Genomic DNA, 19,179 nt, shown 5'->3' on the forward strand with positions numbered 1-19,179 from the left:
GTAATTTTGGTTTAAATTCGTGCTTTTTCAAATAAGTACTTTCTAACCTGCTTATAGAAATTGCAAATTTTTATATTTTTATTTTATATTTTTTTATTTTAGATTAAGTGCTTTTAAAATCGTAATGTCAAATACCTTACATTTTGCGATATCTTTAAAAATGCAAATTATTCTTACGAAATCGTAATCTCAAACGCACTATCTGGTCTATAGTAATTTAGGCAATTGTCAGAGTCGCTAGTTTGTTCTGCAGCGCCAATTTATTTTTTTCATTTGAATATTCATCCTTTGCCTACTGCTTCGGGCCTCAGGTTTTGTGTCTTGCAAGCTTCTGAATCTCTCATCTCAGTAAATGGTTTGATTGTTCTCTTTTAAGGGTTGACTTTGGGTTTTTTGGGAATTTTGTTTCTCGCAAAGATAATAAAGATTCACGCTTTATACAATTCACTTTGGGTTTTGGTTTGGGTTTGTTTGCTCTATTCTAAAATTTTCTGGGCAACCAAACACGGATCAGGAAATGCATGTTTGGTCTTTTCTTTTCCATCTCTATCGGTTTGCACTTTGCTGTGGAAAAGAGTAAATTTTTAATGTCGCCATTAATGGTCATGCATTTGAGACTGTCTTCAAACTTGGATGGTGAGAATTTGGTCTTGTTCTTTAGATGATGGGTGTTGCTCTTTTTTAAGTGTTTGTACTTTGTTGTAAATGGCCTTTGTTGATCTGTTTTGTGAAGGGTTGGGCCGTGGATCGGCAATGATCTAGGCCGTACATCACAACAAACCGGGCCAGTGACTGGGCTTAATTAATGAACTCCAAATTTCCATCACGTGCAAAAACACCGACAAATGCTCAAATGTCAACATATTGAAGTATGTTAAACTGTATTACAATGCTCTCGAATTATGGAGAGGCCAAGAAGTGGAGAACAAGAAAACCTAAATTAACTAAAGAAGAGAATAAACCTACAAAAAAAAATAGAATAAAACCTTAATATAGAGAGATTTGATTACAATCAAACTTAAATAAGAAATAGGAGAAACTTCACAAAACCCTCATGAATTTCTGTGTGTTTTGAAAGTACTTTCGAACTTTAAAAACTCTCAATTAAGGGTATTGAACTTTTAATTTATTTCAATTACCCTATTTTATTAGAATTTTCCGTTAAATCTTTGGTTTTTTTTCTTCACTATTTTATATTTTATCTTTGATAATAAATTTCTTCTTCATCGCTTCTGTTTGTGGACGTACCTTGCATTGGGTGATTGTTTTGTCTTATTTTCCACAATTACTATATTTTTCATAGTATTAGCGACTTGAAAAATGTCGTCGTGATTGATAGCTTTTCGCGACCATTTATTTTTGTCATCACAAATAATTTCATCACTGTTTTTCTTGTAGTAGTATATATGATTGAATTCATGTTAATGTAATTTCTAACAAGTCATATGATTGAATTCATGCATGGTCACGCTACTTAAATTGTTATAAATTAGAGCCAAAAATTAATGAGAAATGCTTGGCTTCATTAAAAAGTTCATCTTTTGGCCATTTTAATCCTAGGTGGCAGACACATTTTCCAGAAATCTATTAATTTATTGTTTAAAATCTATTAATTTTAAAATGGGTCATGCCACTTATGATTAAAATAACCAAAAAATAGATTTTTTAATGAAGTCAAGCATTTCTCAAAATTAATAACGTCATGAGCTAGCTATTGGTTCCACGCCTATTAGCTAATTAGCTTTTGTATCCTTTAATTGGTTCCACACCTATTTACCATGCTATTGTACCAAAAAAGGTAACTTTGTTTTTTCAATGTATATAATTGAATTTATACGAACTAGCATATGCTATTAAAAAAATGGCTAAATATCTTATTCCCCTCCTATGGTTTAAGTTCTTTATTTTTTTTTTTCTCTTTAGGGTTTACTTTTTCTTACTTCTTTACAAATTTCTTCACAAACCAATTCAAAAGTAACATTGATTCTTAACTTTTGACTAGTTTTGAGTAAGCCCAATACCCGTGGCTGCCTAATGATGTCAATTGTGCATTTCTTTTGAAATGGATTAGACACGGCAAACAATAAAAAGAATGTAAAATTAAGGTTGAATCAAGATATGGAAAATGTGATTTTTTATTTATTTATCTACAAATATTTAAAAACAGGCAATATTAAATAATATAATCTAAAATTAAGTAGAAATAAGCTGTTTACAATGTCTTTTTCTGTTTTGATTTTTTTCTAAAAATTGACAATCTTAATACCCTAAAGAGAAATTAAAAATAAATAAATAAACAATAAACAATAAACGTAAAGAAAGAGAGATTAGTGAAAAAGAGTTAGAGTACATCACATGACAAATGAAAGTCCTTATTAAATGGTACATTGACGACAATCAAGCCAATTGCTCATTCTTTCCCTAGGCTTCCTTTCTCCTGATCAATTGTTGGAGGGGATCGACAAGAAAAATGAAGTTTTACGGGACTGAAAACCAAATCTAAAAAAGCAATTTGAGCTGATTATAAGATCAACAAAAAGTTTATACTGTAGCAGAACAAAAGTGGAAATTGGGACACCAGCCAAAGAAATTATAACAAATGGAAGCCTTATCATTTTGTGTTGATAGACCAAAAAGCAAGGTGCACCAAGGGCTACAACCATTCCTGCTATGGAGATGAAGAGTGCGGTTAGTCCAAATACTAACCTTTTGGGTAATGAATCGACAAAATCTTGTTCTTTGAAATGAGACGTGAGAATTGACAAGAAAATTAATATCGAAGTTGAAGAGGATAAAAATGCTATTGAATCTGATATGAAGAATACCGTAAACCAATTAAGTTCCACAAAGATAGGAATTCCATTTGATTGATCATTGCCACCCGGTATAGTGAAGGCTGCAGCGAAAACCACAGTGGCAACCAGGGTTGCCACAAGCATGAAATGCATTGCCGTGTCCCTCATCCACTTTTCACCCTTTGTTTGTAACGTTTGATGTGTTTCTGTAAATAAATCTTTAGGTGTTTTTCCGTCTTTATTCTTGGCGTTCAAGAATGCAAGAGGCATAATCTTTTCAATCTCCTACAATAACCGATGTGTAAATTGAACAATAAATTTGCTACCAATATATATATATATATATATATGAAACTAGAATAAAGGAAGCTGCAATAATATTAACACACCTTATACCATATTAACTCTCGTCGCATAAGAAGGGCTGCTCCTGATAGGGGATTTAAGTGAGCCATATTTCCAACTAAGTGTAGCATGTTGTTCCCGTCTTTGTCCAATTGGGACCCAATCAGATTCTTGTAAATGCCAATCTCATGTATTAGCTTGAATATATTTTCTTGCCGATATAGGACAGAAATATGAAATATATTTCGGTCATTTTCATCACGCAACCATATGAGGTCAGGTTCATAGCGTAGAAGTATAGTTACAAATTCAACGTTCCCCAACTTCGCAGCAGTAAATATTGTTTTGCTATAGTTGCGAGTTTCGAATGGCGACTTTAGAACCTCTTTCCAGATGTCTTCAACTAATTGATGGGCTAACGTCCGCATCAAAGATTTGTGATAGACCCCTTTAAAACCTAGGATTAGGAAAAAAATCTATTAAAAAGTCCGCATCCATACACTTTAATTTTCATTGAAAAAGTGAAGACAATGCAATGCACTAAATGTTTTGTCTTGTAGTACTCTTGGCATAATCCATACACTTTAATCTCTTACCTTTTGAAGCATATCAAATGCCACAAGTTCTACTCTTATATATCACTTATGATTTTGATTCTGTTTCCAAATATATAAAACGTTAGGAAAAATGTATTATTTAGATTTTGATTTTTAAGATAAAGCAAAATATCAATAAACCGACTTTATTTAATTTTCTGAGCATCAATAAACTTATTGTTTTTAATGGCTAGACAAGTACTTCTGTAACTAAGCAATGAGTTTTGCCTCTTCTTACATTTTAAGAATGCCATGTTGATTTAGATTTGATGTTGATTTTTCAAGATTATTTCTTGGGATCAAGATATTGATTTTTCTATATATCATTCTATTTTATATCCTGATAGACGCCTATAGGGTTTGTAATGAATTCTATATTATTCTGACATGAATAGTGATTTAATTTTTCCATTAGTCCTTGACATTAATTGAATTTTAATTTGAAAAGCTATTAATTAACTATTATTTCACAAGAGTTCCATTGCATAATCAAATATCAAAACACAGTGAGATCAATGGAGTCAAATTAGGAGTCTTTTGGGATTAGATGTCCTACTAATTGATGAATAGCATATTCTTAAATAACAAAAAGAACTATTACAAAAACTGTATTTTTAAAATTAAGGGAAAAAGAAGAGTAATGCTATAAGAAGGTCAAGAGTCCTCCTAAATGTAACATGACTTTTAAAATCACCAATAGATCAAAATTCAATAATAATCACGATAAAATGCCACAACTGAATGACAGAAATATATGGATAATATTAGCTCCTTTCGGATAGGACTTAGGAGAGAGAGACCACAAACTTCACTCAAGACGGGAGAATAACACAACTTGTTTATTAATCTTCCATAATTGAAACTATTGTTATGAGCTCCTATTTATACTCTAAGAATTACAAAATAAGATATAGGACTAAAGATTCTAACTAACTTAGGACTCAAACACTAACACAGGACTAGGACTCTCTAGATATTAAATAACAAAACAACTAATAGACTCCTTGATGCAGTAAATAACAAAACACTAATAGACTTTTTATTGTGGTGGAACTCTATCAAACCATCTCAAATTTAATGATAATTTTAAAAGTCAAGTCACATTTAAGAGAACACAAAGAGAACTAGAGTCCTCTCATAAAAGAAATGCTTCCTTGTACCCACTGGGAAAAAGGCTATTAGTGTCCGTAAAGTAAACGGTTACAAGTTCTACAATAGTTTGAATAATATCAAGTAAACGGTTTATCTCATAATTACATCTTATAAGAATACTTAAGTACATGTCATCTAAAGATTTGATGAGATCAAGTAACAATGCTACTTCCTCAAAGTGTTCGAGTATCGAGTAAATTGGTAATCAAATTTTGATTAATGGAATAAAAATTAATAATTTTTTTCCTAATAAAAAATGCAAGGTAGGAGACCTATTATATATGACTATTATACTTAGGATGCGTTTGGGATTGCGATTTCGCAAGAATAATCTGCGTTTTTAAAAGATATCGCAAAACGTAAGGAGTTTGGCATTGCGATTTAAAAAGCACTTGATTTAAAATAGTAAAAAATCTGCGATTTTAATAAGTAGGCTAGGGGTACTTATTTAAAAAAGTGCAAATTTAAACTAAAATCATGAATTCGCATAACAAATATTTAATAAAAAAGTATTTTTTAACATGTTTTACCAAACACATTTGCAATTTTAAAAATGAACGATTTCAAAAACACTATTTTTAAAATCCCACTTATTGAAACCGCAATTTCAAACGGACCCTTAGTCGAAATCGTATGCGCTTTCTCAAGTCCAACTTAGCTATAAAAAAATAATTACTTTTATATATATATAAAAGGAAAGAGAGTTTGGGTTGGAGGCAAACTAACCGTAGCCTATGCATCTTTTCCAGAATGACATCTGACTTCTACTTCCAATTGCAGAAGGTTTCCATGCCGGCTGTTCCAATGTTGTACTCCCATTTTCATCCGCTGCAATTTTTTTTGATGAATCTATTTTCAGAATTTCCAGTGCTATATCTGATCACCAAAACAACACATTAATTTAATGATCAATGTCAAAGGTTGGTTCAAATATCCTTACATGATCAATAATATTGCATTAGAAGTAGTGGTAACTCCTACTTATCTAAATGCCTAAAACTCATTGTTAAAGTAGGCCACAAAGTAGAATGATTTACCAATTTACATGTCATCTAAAGATTTGATGAGATCAAGTAACAATGCTACTTCCTCAAAGTGTTCGAGTATCGAGTAAATTGGTAATCAAATTTTGATTAATGGAATAAAAATTAATAATTTTTTTCCTAATAAAAAATGCAGGGTAGGAGAGACCTATTACATATGACTATTATACTTAGGATGCGTTTGGGATTTCGATTTCGCAAGAATAATCTGCGTTTTTAAAAGATATCGCAAAACGTAAGAAGTTTGGCATTGCGATTTAAAAAGCACTTGATTTAAAATAGTAAAAAATCTGCGATTTTAATAAGTACGCTAGGGGTGCTTATTTAAAAAAGTGCAAATTTAAACTAAAATCATGAATTCGCATAACAAATATTTAATAAAAAAGTACTTTTTAACATGTTTTACCAAACACATTTGCAATTTTAAAAAGGAACGATTTCAAAAACGTTATTTTTAAAATCCCACTTATTGAAACCGCAATTTCAAACGGACCCTTAGTCGAAATCGTATGCGCTTTCTCAAGTCCAACTTAGCTATAAAAAAATAATTACTTCTATATATATATAAAAGGAAAGAGAGTTTGGGTTGGAGGCAAACTAACCGTAGCCTCTGCATCTTTTCCAGAATGACATCTGACTTCTACTTCCAATTGCAGAAGGTTTCCATGCCAACTGTTCCAATGCTGTACTCCCATTTTCATCCGCTGCAATTTTTAATGATGAATCTATTTTCAGAATTTCCAGTGCTATATCTGATCACCAAAACAACACATTAATTTAATGATCAATGTCAAAGGTTGGTTCAAATATCCTTACATGATCAATAATATTGCATTAGAAGTAGTGGTAACTCCTACTTATCTAAATGCCTAAAACTCATTGTTAAAGTAGGCCACAAAGTAGAATGATTCGGTAACCTTATGAAATTTCAATGCGTTAATTGTCAGTGTATGACATACCATACAAATCGTAGAAAATAACATGTATAAGGAGCTTAATCCGATGATCACTCGTCAATTCCTTGAAGTTAGTCACATAAAATAGATACGACACCATGTCCCTTTGTCTGTGCATAGCTGCAAGGAGAAGTGGTACAAGTCCTTGCTTATTTTTGATCATTGGCAGTCCAGTGTTCTTCTCCACCATCTTCTTAGCAATTTTCACATTTCCTGACAGAGCAGTAAGGGCTAGGCCGGTATCTCCATTTACGTTTTGAAATTCTAACTCCTTTTCATTCATACACGTCAACAGTTCTTTTACGAAAGCGGTCTGTTTTGCTGCAACTGCAACTTGAAGAGCATTCATTTTCTGCTTTGTAAGGGGAAGTTCCCATATAGTGAGAGGACCCATTTCCTGGGGAAGTTCCCATTTAGCAGCACGTACGTTGTTAGCACGTTGCCAATCACCTTCTAGTGCAGCTCGATAGAGCAAATCTCTTTTCTTTGAATAAGGACCTGAAAATTTATCCAAGTAGCGTAGGTATTAACTGCAGTATTTCTGTGATAAATCATACCATTTTAGGTGCTAAGAAGCTGGAACAATTAGTAAATATATTTTAAGGGGAATCTTCTATTCGTACATATCTACAATAACTGAATTTTTCTTTTTCTTCATTGTTCTTTCTTGGTCCATATGTATATGCTTGGCAGAAAACATAATTCAGAACACTTTTCCCTAAGATATTATAAAACTTATTTGTGATGTGACTGCATGGAAGAAGAAAAGAGAGAACTTTACTTTCATTTGCACGATGCTCGCTTGGGCCTGGCTCCGGATCCTCAACTATGTCTGTCATCACCGAGTCTTCTTGGGTTGTTTGATAGCTTGCTGTTGGAATTGATGGAACAAAAGAGAATCAGTATTGATACAAAATTAAAAATAAAAGAATAATGGTAAGGAGAAAGAGAAAAAATCTGAAGTCTTGAGGATAACAACAATTAACATTACTTACTATTCGAATTCTAGCCGGTACAGATTCAGCTTCAGAGTCTTTTGAGCAGTCGTCGGAAGAAACTGGGAGTGTTTTGATACTCAACCAGCTTGCAAGAGTTTTGGCCAAAAAGTCTGCTACATTTATAGATATGTTAGATAAAGCTTTTCTTATGGCGTCTTGAGGTGAGTAAAAATAGTTTTTAAAATTTCTAAAAGAAAAAAATGGAAAAAGTTGTTTATTTAAGAAAAAATAAAATTGAAAAGAGATCAGGGTCGGCTCAATGGTTAGGCCACTGAGACAGTCGCCTAGGGCCCCCAATTAGTAAGGCCTAAAAAATTTTTTAATAAGGCCCAAAAAAAATTTTAATAAGGCCTAAAAAATTTTTATACTTTTATTTTAACTTAAGGTCTAATTTTTTTTTTAAATAAGGCCCAAAATTTTTTCCCATAAAAATTTAAGGTCTCTAAAATAATGTCCCAATATAATAAATTCATTGTAAATAAGATCAATTAACTTAAAAAAACAAATATGTCACATCAATTTTTTTGGACAATTAGTTAAAAATTAAACTTAAAAATCATGAAACAGCAATGAAAATAAAAATAATAATAACATTATAAAAATATTATAATATTATAAAAATAAATATTATTTAATTAATATTTAAATATTAAAAAAAAAAAAAAAAGTTCAACTTCGAAATTTTGCCAAAGCTCCCAAATATATTGAGCCGCCCCGAAAGAGACAAGTCTTGTAAAACACACACGTGATGTCGTGTCGAATCCACGTGCAGTACTGCATTATTGTTAGTCGAGTACATTATTCAGTCATCATTACATATAGAGACAAAAACAAAACAGTATTCACTATTATTGCTAGTAGGGTACATACTACTTTTTTAAAGTCGTTTTCTTCTCGTAATAAACTTGTTTATAATAATAATTAAATAAGTATAGAAGAAATTTTTTCTTCCGATATTACGCTAGCAATGCTTTGGTAGGAGCTGACGATTACATATAAAGTGACCATGAATTTCTTCTTTTCTTTTCCTTTTTCCAAATGAAGCCTCTCCTAGCACCCCCTCTCTTATCGATCTAACACCTCACCATGTAATTAACGTTTTCACCAACTCTATAAACTTTAACAATTCCTCATTTTCGATCCTCTACCTCGATATTCATGCTGAACAAACACTCAAATTTTACAAACATGCAACACTTCAAAAATTGCAAAAAAAGAGGCAAGGAAAGATGGGAAGACAGGGGCAAGCAGAGAAGAGAAAGAAGACAGGAAGAAGAAGAAGAATAGGGATTAGGTCCTAAAAAAAAATTAGAAAATTGCTGCATAAATTACAAATTACTTCTTGTACTATCAAAGTGAACTCATAAGTATATGTGATATGTTCAAAAAAAGCCATTTAGTCATTGAAGTCCAATTTCGTTAAAACATTTAATAGATCTGTTAAGTGTCACGTCAGCACTAATAAAATGATCATGCGTGTCACTCTTAATAAAAAAATATATAAATATATTAAAAATATAAATCTAAAAAAAAAAAAAAAACTTTAAAATTTTTTAAAAATAAAAATGTTAGAGGGGCACCCCAGAGGTGGACATGGGGTGGCACACAGCCACCCCCGGCCACCCTTGACGTGATTACATTTGTGAATAAAACACCGCTACATATAGCGTGTACTATTCAACATTCATCTCATTAATATATTATTTATCTCTTCACATCTATATCTATAAAGTTAGATACTTGTCAAAACCCAAACAAAAGAACTAAAAATGCATTTATCCCCACTAAGTATTAGTTCCAAAGTTCACAATATATATGAGAAATTTTTTTTTTTTTTTTTTTTGGTATAGTTCACGTACCCCTCAAACTACCAATCAATTGACAATATTTTTCAAATTTTCAAATGTTACAATGTCCTTCAAACTACAAAACATGGTTAATGTCCCCAACAATGCCAGCAAAAAGATAAAAATGTCCCTATAGATTTCTCAATAAGATAAAAATACACCTATAAATTAAAAAAATAAAACATAATAATTTTTAATAAATTTTTTTTTTTAAAAAAAAAAACGCTTTTGTTTAAAAAAAGAAATTTTTAATTTTTTTTTAAAAAAAAACAAAGTTTTTATTTTTTATATATATATAACAAAAAATAAAATAAAAAACGAAAATTTTCAATTTTTATAAACAAAGAAAAAATAGAATTTTATATAAATTTTTTTCTTATAAAAAAGGAATTTAAAAAAAAAATTAAAATTTAGCCACCCATTGGATTTTATATTTATCTTTTTTAGTTTTAGGTTTTCTTGTAGAAGTTTTAGTGTTTTTTGTTTTTATTTTACTAAGGGTAGTTTCGTCATTATTGGGAATATTGACAACTTTTTTGTAATTTGGGATGGGCATTGTCAATTGGATAATAGTTTGAGGAATATATGGACTTTCCTTCTTCTTCTTTTTTAACGGTAATATTTCAGAATTCATTGGTATAAGGTCAAAAGCATAACAACTCTTACATCACAAGCATAAAACTCTGATAAAACTAGCCAAAAGCTATAAAATTACAAAGTCATAAATACAATCAAAAAATCCATACAATCAAATCTTGTCTATGACATCAAATTCCGTTAACTCATGTACAACTTCAGTTATGAAACAAATCTGCTCCGCGCAGACTTAGATCTAAGACATGGGTAGCCCAAAATCCCAAAACTTATTTTCCAACCATGAGAGATAATTCTTCACACCGATCTAATCCTCCTCGCTCCAAAGGTCAAGAGTCAACTCACGTCCTCAACCCAAAAACACAAAAAGAACAAAAAATAAATCAAAGCGAAAAACTAATAACAACAAAACACCACCAGAAAAAAGTAGTGGAGTACGTCATTGCAGACATCCCCGAGAAGACAATACTTGGCGCGTGAAAAACATGCTCCGGCACGCAAAAATCTGTTGGTTGATTAGCGCAGAAGCAATGGAAAGCGGAGAAGCCAACCGAGACAAATATATCTGAGTATTAAGAACTAGATCTAAATCTAAAATAAAACCACCAAGCACAGAGACTACAAAAAAGACATTGATCACTGCTACTAGGGGAGGAAGAGGGAGAGGGTTCCTTCATGTGCTTTTTCTTGTGTTTTTTTTATATGAAAAAATTTATGTGTTTTCAACTTTCATAGTTCTAGTCTTTTAGATAAATATTATTTACTAAAAATCAGATGAAAGAAATAAGGATTAATTTCTTTTTTGTTGTTTTAAAAAATAGGGTTAAATGCAATTTTAATACTTGTGTTTAAGGCCAAAATCAAACAACCCCTCGATTTATCTTAGAGATTCTTTAAAATTTTGAACAACAACTGGAAGGGAGTAACAAATTAATATTTTTAATAATTACATATATCGGTTGTAACACTTTTTAAAACTGAGAAAGTTGTTTGATTATGACCTTAGGTCCTTAACAACAAGGATTAAAATTGCATTTAATCCTTAAAAAAAATAATACACAGATGGTACCTCAATAATAGTTAAAAATAAAAATAGTACATTCTCCTAAATTTCGTCCAAAAATTAATGAAAATCCATGTCAACACACCTAAAAAATCAACACGTGTCCATATAACTAATTAGAAATAAATTAAAATATTAAATTAAAATGATTAAAAATATTAAAAAATTAAATTTAAATAGAAAAAGAAAAATTGGAAAGGCAAAATGCATTTCTTGGGGATGGTTCGGCCACCCGGTTTGGCTTGGAAACGGGCCGATCTGAGGTGGCTGAACCACCCACCCCAAAAGGCCAATTAAAAAAAAAAAAAAAAAAAAAAATTAGAGTTGACACTTGGGAATAGTTCAGCCACCCCCCAACTGACCGGTCTAGAATAGCCAAAACCATCTTAGTGAAACGGGGCTGGCTTGGCCACTCGAGCCACCCCCAACAGCCTTGGCGAAACCACCTCCATTTTGGAAGTTGGGGGTGGGCCGAACCACCTCCAAATGAGGCCACCCCTTTTCCATTTTTTTTTTTAATTTTTAATTTTTTTTTTATTTCTAATTATATATATGAACACATGTCAATTTTGTAAAGGTGTTGACGTAAATTATCGTCAATTCTTGAATGAAATTTAGATGGAAATAACATCTCCATTTTTAACTATTATTGAGGTATCATTTGTGATATAAAACGAAATCGAAGGAATTAAAATTGCTAAATCATTTCAATCTTATGTCGGACTCGGGGTTGACGGTTATGGCCGGCATTGAGTTTACGGGGCCGGTGTTGAAGATGGGTTCGTCGAAGACTGGGCTTTGGGAGGGAGGACGGTGTAAATAATATTTTATTTGTTTATTATTTTATTTTATATTTATTTTTTAAAATGTAAATAATATTTTATTAATTTATTTATAGTGAGACACGTAGCTTAATGGCTGCTCTTAGATGACATTGGATGATTCATATTTATAAAATTTGGGATGAGTAATTTTGAGGCCATTGCCGGCTATCCCGGTCCAGAATTAGGAATGCTCTAAGGTAAGAATAAGAAAAAAAAATTAGTATCAATAAATATAATTGTTTATTTGTTTTTTTTTTATATTATTTATTTTATTTTATTTTATTTTATTCGAGCAACAAAGAAAGTTGGATGTAATTTTGTCTGAGCAATAGAATGCAGTACAACACAACTGCGTTGTTTTGTTTGACATGTCGGCGTAAGATTGAAAAAGGAGGTTGAGAATTTAGTTTCATATGATATGATGCAACATGTCCGCTTAAAGCTGACATCACATGTCCGCACATGTAGTACATGTCCGCTTAAAGGTTAAAAATATGGCGTGGTTTTCAATTCATTGAGATACTTTTTGACAGATTGGTCAGAAATTAATTTGATGCACTGAATGTAGTCTGAGCAATAACATGTAGTACAATACAACTGCATTATTTTATTTCACATGTGGGCGTAAGGGTGAAAAAGGAGGTTGAGAATTTGAATAAGTGATATTTGTTTCACAAGGGGTGATTTTCAATTGATCGAGATACTTTTTTGAAACAGTAAAACTATATTATTAGTTCAATTGATTGACTTTTTCTTTTTAGAATGCTATTTAATAAATTTTTATACAATAATAATAATGATATGGTAGTGAAAATTAATATTTTGACTAATAAAAATTTGTAAAAATAAAAATTAATGGTTGATATTAATTGTCACATCATCATAATTATATGACAATCGTATGAGAATATACTAAATATCATTTATCTATCTTTTTACAAAGCATTTTAGTTTCAGAAAAATTTCACTTAACACCTTTTAATTTTTATTATTTTTGCAATTATTTCCTTGGAGTTCAAAAACTCTAAATTTAATATATTCAACTTTAACGTTTGCAATGTCACCCATTTATGAAGATTTTATGTTAAATCCTAACAGATAAAGCCAAAATACCCCTGTTTAAAAATTAAAAAAAAAAAAAAAAATACTATCGAGTTGACCCATAGCTGATCCATAGCCAAGCCGTAGATTCATTGTTTTTTTTTTTAATTTATAATTATTCAAAATTTAAATAATTTTTAAATATAGTGGTATAATGGACATTTCACATATACTTTGTCAGATTTAACCCCAAACCCAACAGGAGGGGTAACATAACATTGTAAATTTTTTTAACTTAGGATACACTAAATTGAGATTTTTTTAGCTTTATGGAGATGATTGCAAAAAGATGAAAGCTAAAGGGGGTAAATTTTAAGCGGACATGTTGCATCATATCATATTCTTTAAACTACCAATCAATTGACAATATTTTTTAAATTTTCAATTGTTACAATGTCCTTCAAACTACAAAACATGGTCAATGTCCCCAACAATGCCAGCAAAAAGATAAAAATGTCCCTATAGATGTCTCAATAAGATAAAAATACACCTATAAATTTAAAAAAAACAAAACATAATAATTTTTAATAAATTTTTAAAAACGCTTTTGTTTTAAAAAAGAAATTTTTAATTTTTTTTTTAAATAAAAAAACAAAGTTTTTATTTTTAAAAAAATCGAAAATTTATATTTTTTTTAAAAAAATTTTAAAATGAAAATTGTTATTTAAAAAAACGCTTTTGTTTTAAAAAAGAAATTTTTATTTTAAAATATATATATATATATATATATATATAACGAAAATTTTCAATTTTTATAAACAAAGAAAAAATAGAATTTTATATAAATTTTTTTCTTATAAAAAGGAATTTTTAAAAAAATTAAAATTAAAATTTAGCCACCCATTGGATTTTATATATATCTTTTTTAGTTTTAGGTTTTTTTTGTAGAAGTTTTAGTATTTTTTGTTTTTATTTTGGGGAAACTTCAGAAAACCCCCCTGAAGTTCCAGCCGATTTGAAAAAGCCCCCCTGAATTTCCAAATCTCTCAATTAGCCCCCCTGAACTTTGGTTTTCTCTCACATAACACCCTTCCGTCCATATGAATCGTTAAAGCCTAACGGACGCCCACTCACGTGATTTTCACGTGATAATTTTCGGCTTGCTTACCCATTTTGCCCTCATTAGTGTCTTACTAACCCTTCACTCTCACCCTTAGACACGCTCACTCGTCCAAGCACACCAAACTGGAAGACGAAGACCCACGGCCGAAGCTTGCGGAGAAAATGTGGAAGCTGATGGGTTGATTGGGTTCCAGCCATCGATTCGAAGGCTTAGAAAGAGAGTCGAAGAAAGAAAGCTGAATATAAGTACATCTGGCGGCGAAGAATCCCCCACGACGGCGAGACCCAGACCGGCGAAAATCATCCACCGGCAAACTTACTCACTGTCCAGTACCGGCGAGGTGACGACGGTTAAAGATGGAGCACTCCGAGGGTGAGCTAAGCGATTCAGGATCGAGCTATCCAATTTGCAAATGTGGGAGCAAAACCGTTGTCAAAACAGCATCAACAACTAAAAATCATGGAAAAAGGTTTTATGCCTGTGTAAATTATGTGGTAAGATGTGTTTGAGAATTTATTTATTTATTTTCACATAAATTTGCTGCTCTTCCCGTTATGCCTAAATCATTTAATGATGGATTAAACTCTAATTTGTATGACCCTAATTTGTGTGATTATGCAGAATGAAACAAATCGTGGTTGCAATTTTTTTAAATGGGTTGAATCAAATTTTTGTGTGTGCGGTGATCGACTGATGTCAATGTTGTTGGCGTGGCAGCACGATTTGAAGTCCGAAAGGGCAATGGAAGTGTTGAAATGCAAGATTGAACTTGCTGAGTACAAGTCAAAAATTGAAGTTGATGCTGCTAATTTTGCACTTAAACTTGAAAGGGTTGAGAATAAGTATCGTTCGATGCAGCTGAAGTTTCGGGTTGCACTTGCATGTTGTTGGTGTCTTGTTGCTGTATTGTTGTGTTTCCCTTTTTCTAATGGACTTGCATCAAATCTGATGTTAAGCAGCTGAAAAAGACAGTTTGTTGTCTTTATTTGTATCAGACTTGTATCAATTGACCATATGGTTATGTTTTTTGTACCCAACTTTTGTGTAATATTTGGCATGGTTTGTATGAATTTTCTTGGTACAAATTTAGAAGCATCCAAATTGATTGGTTCACTAAACTTTCCAACCCACTTGTGATCGCAATTTCTCTTATTGGTTGATGCTGTGTTACCTTCACTTGGGAAATAAAACATTGGCAAAATGTTGTCAATTGAACTCAATTTAAATCCAAAAGTATTAAAAGTTACATCATTCACATGTACTCAATTTAACGTAATTAATACCACAAGAACACTAAATGTATAAGCACTTGTAAATTAATCCAACTATCAAAATCATAGCAAACACTATGTATAGATAGTGTTTACTACTTAAGAAATTATACCTCAACTCAATTCCAAAAGTATTAAAAGTTACATCATCCACATGTACTTAATTTAACCTAATTAATACCACAAGAACACTAAATGTATAAGCACTTGTAAATTAATCCAAATATCAAAGTCATAGCAAACACTATGTATAGATAGTGTTTACTACTTAAGAAATTATACCTCAACTCAATTCCAAAATAACAAGTAGTAAAGAATTTATAGCAAAAACTATATGTAGATAGTGTTTAGTACTTAAGAAATTATACTTCAATCTAAATCCAAAAGTACTAAAAGTTACATCATCCACATCCATAAAATACATGACCATCATCTACAATGTGTCCATTACAATGTATACACAATACCCCAAATACTTACAAGCTGTAAGTGGTCAAACACAAAACACAATAAATTTTACACCAAACAAGTACATGACAACCATCTAGAATTCATCCATTACATTGTTTACAAAAATAGCCCAAAGAGTTACAAACCGTTGGGGTATAATTGTTTACATTGTTTACAAAAAATAGCCCAAAGAGTTACAAACCGTGAGTGGTCAAACACAAAATAAAGTTGACACCAAACCGGCACATGTCCAAAGAGGTCAATGATTACAGTGTTTACAAAATACATCAAACAGCTACAATGTATAATAAAGTTTAGGGTTTACAATGCTTGCATACCACCCCAAACACAAAAAAGAAAAAGGTTAGTTCACACATTCTTTCATCTTGTCATGGTCAATGCATTTTCTTCTTCCCTTTGTCCATTCTTCGAACATGTTCATCAAAACCTGGTGGATGGTTATCAGCTGTCCCTTGGCCCTTTTGTATGTCGAAATCATGCGGGGCTATTCTAAATGTCATACCGCCAACTCTGGGAGGACCCCAAGAGCATAATGGTCCACCCCTTGGAATTGGTGGTGGCCCAGTAGGACTGCCAGTCAGATCAACAACAAGCTTCTGCCTATTGCCAGGTTCTCTTCCACTTCTAACATGTTCCCTCAGCCTACCACTTGCTCTCGTCCTTGTTGCCAACCCTAGGGTTCTTTTATCCTTGTTCCCAAAAATGGTAAATGCCTGCATTTCAGCAAAGTATACAATTAGGCCCCTATATTTTGTGTGACTCTTAATTACATGGATATAAAGAATGACTCACATTTTGTTTGTAGGCATAAGGTGTTGCTGTTTTGGCTGGTTGGGTGGCAGCAGGTGCATTTCCTGGTTGGGTGGCAGAGGTTGCTACTCCCACAAGCTGTGATGCAATATCTGAACATGGCCTTAATGCAGCCTGTGTTGCAGGATGGGATGCAATATCTGATGCTGCCCTAAATGTAGGCTGGCATGAGCTGTGAGGTGATGCAGGGGGGGATGCTGGCCTAAATACAGGCTGGCAGGAGCTGTGAGGAGATGCAATATCTGATGCTGGCCTCAATACAGGCTGTGAGACATGATCTGATGCCGGCTGTGAAGGTCTTTGAGTTGTGGTTGTTGAACAACCACCAGTTGCTGATCCTCCTGCCCTTTGTGAACCTGATGGTGTGTTCACTCTTCCCCTTTTCCTGCTGGTAGTTGTAGTGGCAGGTGAAGATCCATCCTGCATCAACTGACAGGAAAAATGAAGAAATAAATAAGTATGCAAATATGTAAATAAATTTAGTGAATTAAACAATAATCAGCAATTGAGTAGATACCATGTCCAAATTCCAGTCAGTTGATGCATTATCCCTGTAGTACTTTTTGACACGTGCCCTTCTTTCATCTTGTCTCTGCCTAGCAACACATGACCTCTTGTTGTGGCCAAATTTCATGCAGTACCCACATTTATTTTTCTGCCCCCCCTTTCTAATTGTATTAGGATTTCTTGGTTCATCAACAGACCTATCTCTTACTTTCTTAGGTCTACCAGGAGGTGCCCTAGCCTTGGGTGGCTCAATATTTGGTTGGCTGCTTCTAGGCCATTGCTCTTCACTTGGCACAGGATAGACAACGTGGTCATAAGCCTTGAGGTACTTTTCCTTGCCATAGTACTCACTTACATACTCAGTTGGTTCCCCACCTTGGTGTAAAATGGCAGAAATTGCATGCGCACAGGGGATACCAGTCACATCCCATTTCCTGCAGCCACAAGTGCCAGCTTTCATATCTACAACAAATTTTCTCCCAAGGCACTCCACCTTAAACATACCCTGACCGGCATATGTACACCAACAATTACTGCCTGCATCCTCTTCTTTTTCTAGCCTCTTCCTAATCTTTGGCCCTAAGGCCTCCTCCATTGAACTTATCAACTCTTTCTTCCTCACATACCTTCTCATCAACTTACATCTAATTTCTTCCAACATGCTCAAGATTGTCTGGTCACGGAATTTTTTGATCCAAGAATTGAAACTCTCACAAGTATTGTTGTGTAAGAGGCTGGACTTACAATGTGTATTGAACCATCCCCTACACCAAGTGTTAGGATCTATCTTCTCTAGGTAAGCATGCGCATCCTTGCTAACCATCTTCAGCTCATCCATTACTCCATAGAACTCATTCTTTGTGTATGATGCGGCAGCTCGCCAAAGAAGGTCCTTCAATAGCACCCCCCGATGACCAGCGCTTCTGAAATTCGCGTACAAGTGCCTAACACATGTACGATGCTCAGACTGCGGACATACTTGTTCTAGGCTTGGAATCAGGCCCTGCACAATAGTTGAAAAAAATAATTAGTTGCATTACAATAAATACTAAATTGATATGAATAATAAATGAATACAAGTATTTTACCTTTTGTCGATCCGAAATGAAAGTCAACCCATGTGGAGTAGGGCCAAGATCTGCAACAAGTGCCTCAAGAAACCATGTCCAGCTATCCTTCGTCTCAGCCTCCACGACAGCCATTGCAATAGGGTACATGTTGTTGTTGGCATCCCTGCCCACAGCAGACATCAACTGCCCCTTATACGTTCCCTTCAGAAAACATGCATCAAGACCCACAATAGGCCTACACCCTTCAAGAAAACCATTCTTCATGGCTGCCAATGAAATATAAATCCTCTGAAATCTGCATGGCACCTGAGGCATTGGTCTCTCAACCATCAATAGCAAACAACTACCTACATTAGTGCTCATAACCATGGAGCAATAATCCCACAACCGATGGTACTGCTCATCAAATTTTCCATAGATTGATTCTCTTGCTTTTTTCCTAGCCCTATACAGAGAACTGACATGGACATCCACATTATATTTGGATTTCACTTTTTTTTGCAACACATCTATGGGCATGTTTGGCTGCTCCCTAAAAGAATCCATGCAACAATCAGCAATCCAACTTGAAGTGACCATATGATTGTGGTACTTCCTGGAACGACTGTGTTTGGGCCTAAGGGATACTAAAAGGAATGTCATCTCATTCTCCAACTGCCTCCCATATACCCTA

General features: G+C 33.0%; 2 protein-coding genes across 5 annotated transcripts; both read right to left on the reverse strand.

Moving 5' to 3' along the window:
* Nucleotides 1-2,327: 2,327 nt before the first annotated feature.
* LOC148588031 (uncharacterized) lies at nt 2,328-7,978 on the reverse strand. 4 transcript variants are annotated; one of them, XM_088511718.1, is made up of 8 exons: nt 7,883-7,978; nt 7,669-7,758; nt 6,891-7,385; nt 6,534-6,683; nt 5,615-5,764; nt 3,185-3,597; nt 2,826-3,080; nt 2,567-2,665 (listed from the first exon to the last, which is right to left on the reverse strand). In XM_088511718.1, exons 2-8 carry the CDS (start codon nt 7,724-7,726, stop codon nt 2,654-2,656), a joined length of 1,533 nt encoding a protein of 510 aa, XP_088367844.1. In that variant the 5' UTR covers nt 7,727-7,758; nt 7,883-7,978; the 3' UTR covers nt 2,567-2,653. The 4 variants fall into 4 exon arrangements, with proteins under 4 accessions (XP_088367837.1, XP_088367833.1, XP_088367844.1 ...); XM_088511717.1 differs by having other exon boundaries at nt 2,567-2,668; XM_088511711.1 differs by having other exon boundaries at nt 2,328-3,080; nt 6,534-6,635.
* Nucleotides 7,979-16,493: 8,515 nt separating this feature from the next.
* Nucleotides 16,494-18,836, reverse strand: LOC148588032 (uncharacterized). Its single transcript, XM_088513909.1, has 4 exons — nt 18,525-18,836; nt 17,447-18,439; nt 16,912-17,358; nt 16,494-16,832 (listed from the first exon to the last, which is right to left on the reverse strand). The coding sequence occupies exons 1-4, from the start codon at nt 18,834-18,836 to the stop codon at nt 16,494-16,496; spliced, it is 2,091 nt and encodes a 696-aa protein (XP_088370035.1).
* Nucleotides 18,837-19,179: the final 343 nt, after the last annotated feature.

This window comes from Corylus avellana, chromosome 1, assembly GCF_965113065.1.
Source record: "Corylus avellana chromosome 1, dhCorAvel1.hap1.2, whole genome shotgun sequence".
Lineage (NCBI taxonomy): Eukaryota > Viridiplantae > Streptophyta > Magnoliopsida > Fagales > Betulaceae > Corylus > Corylus avellana.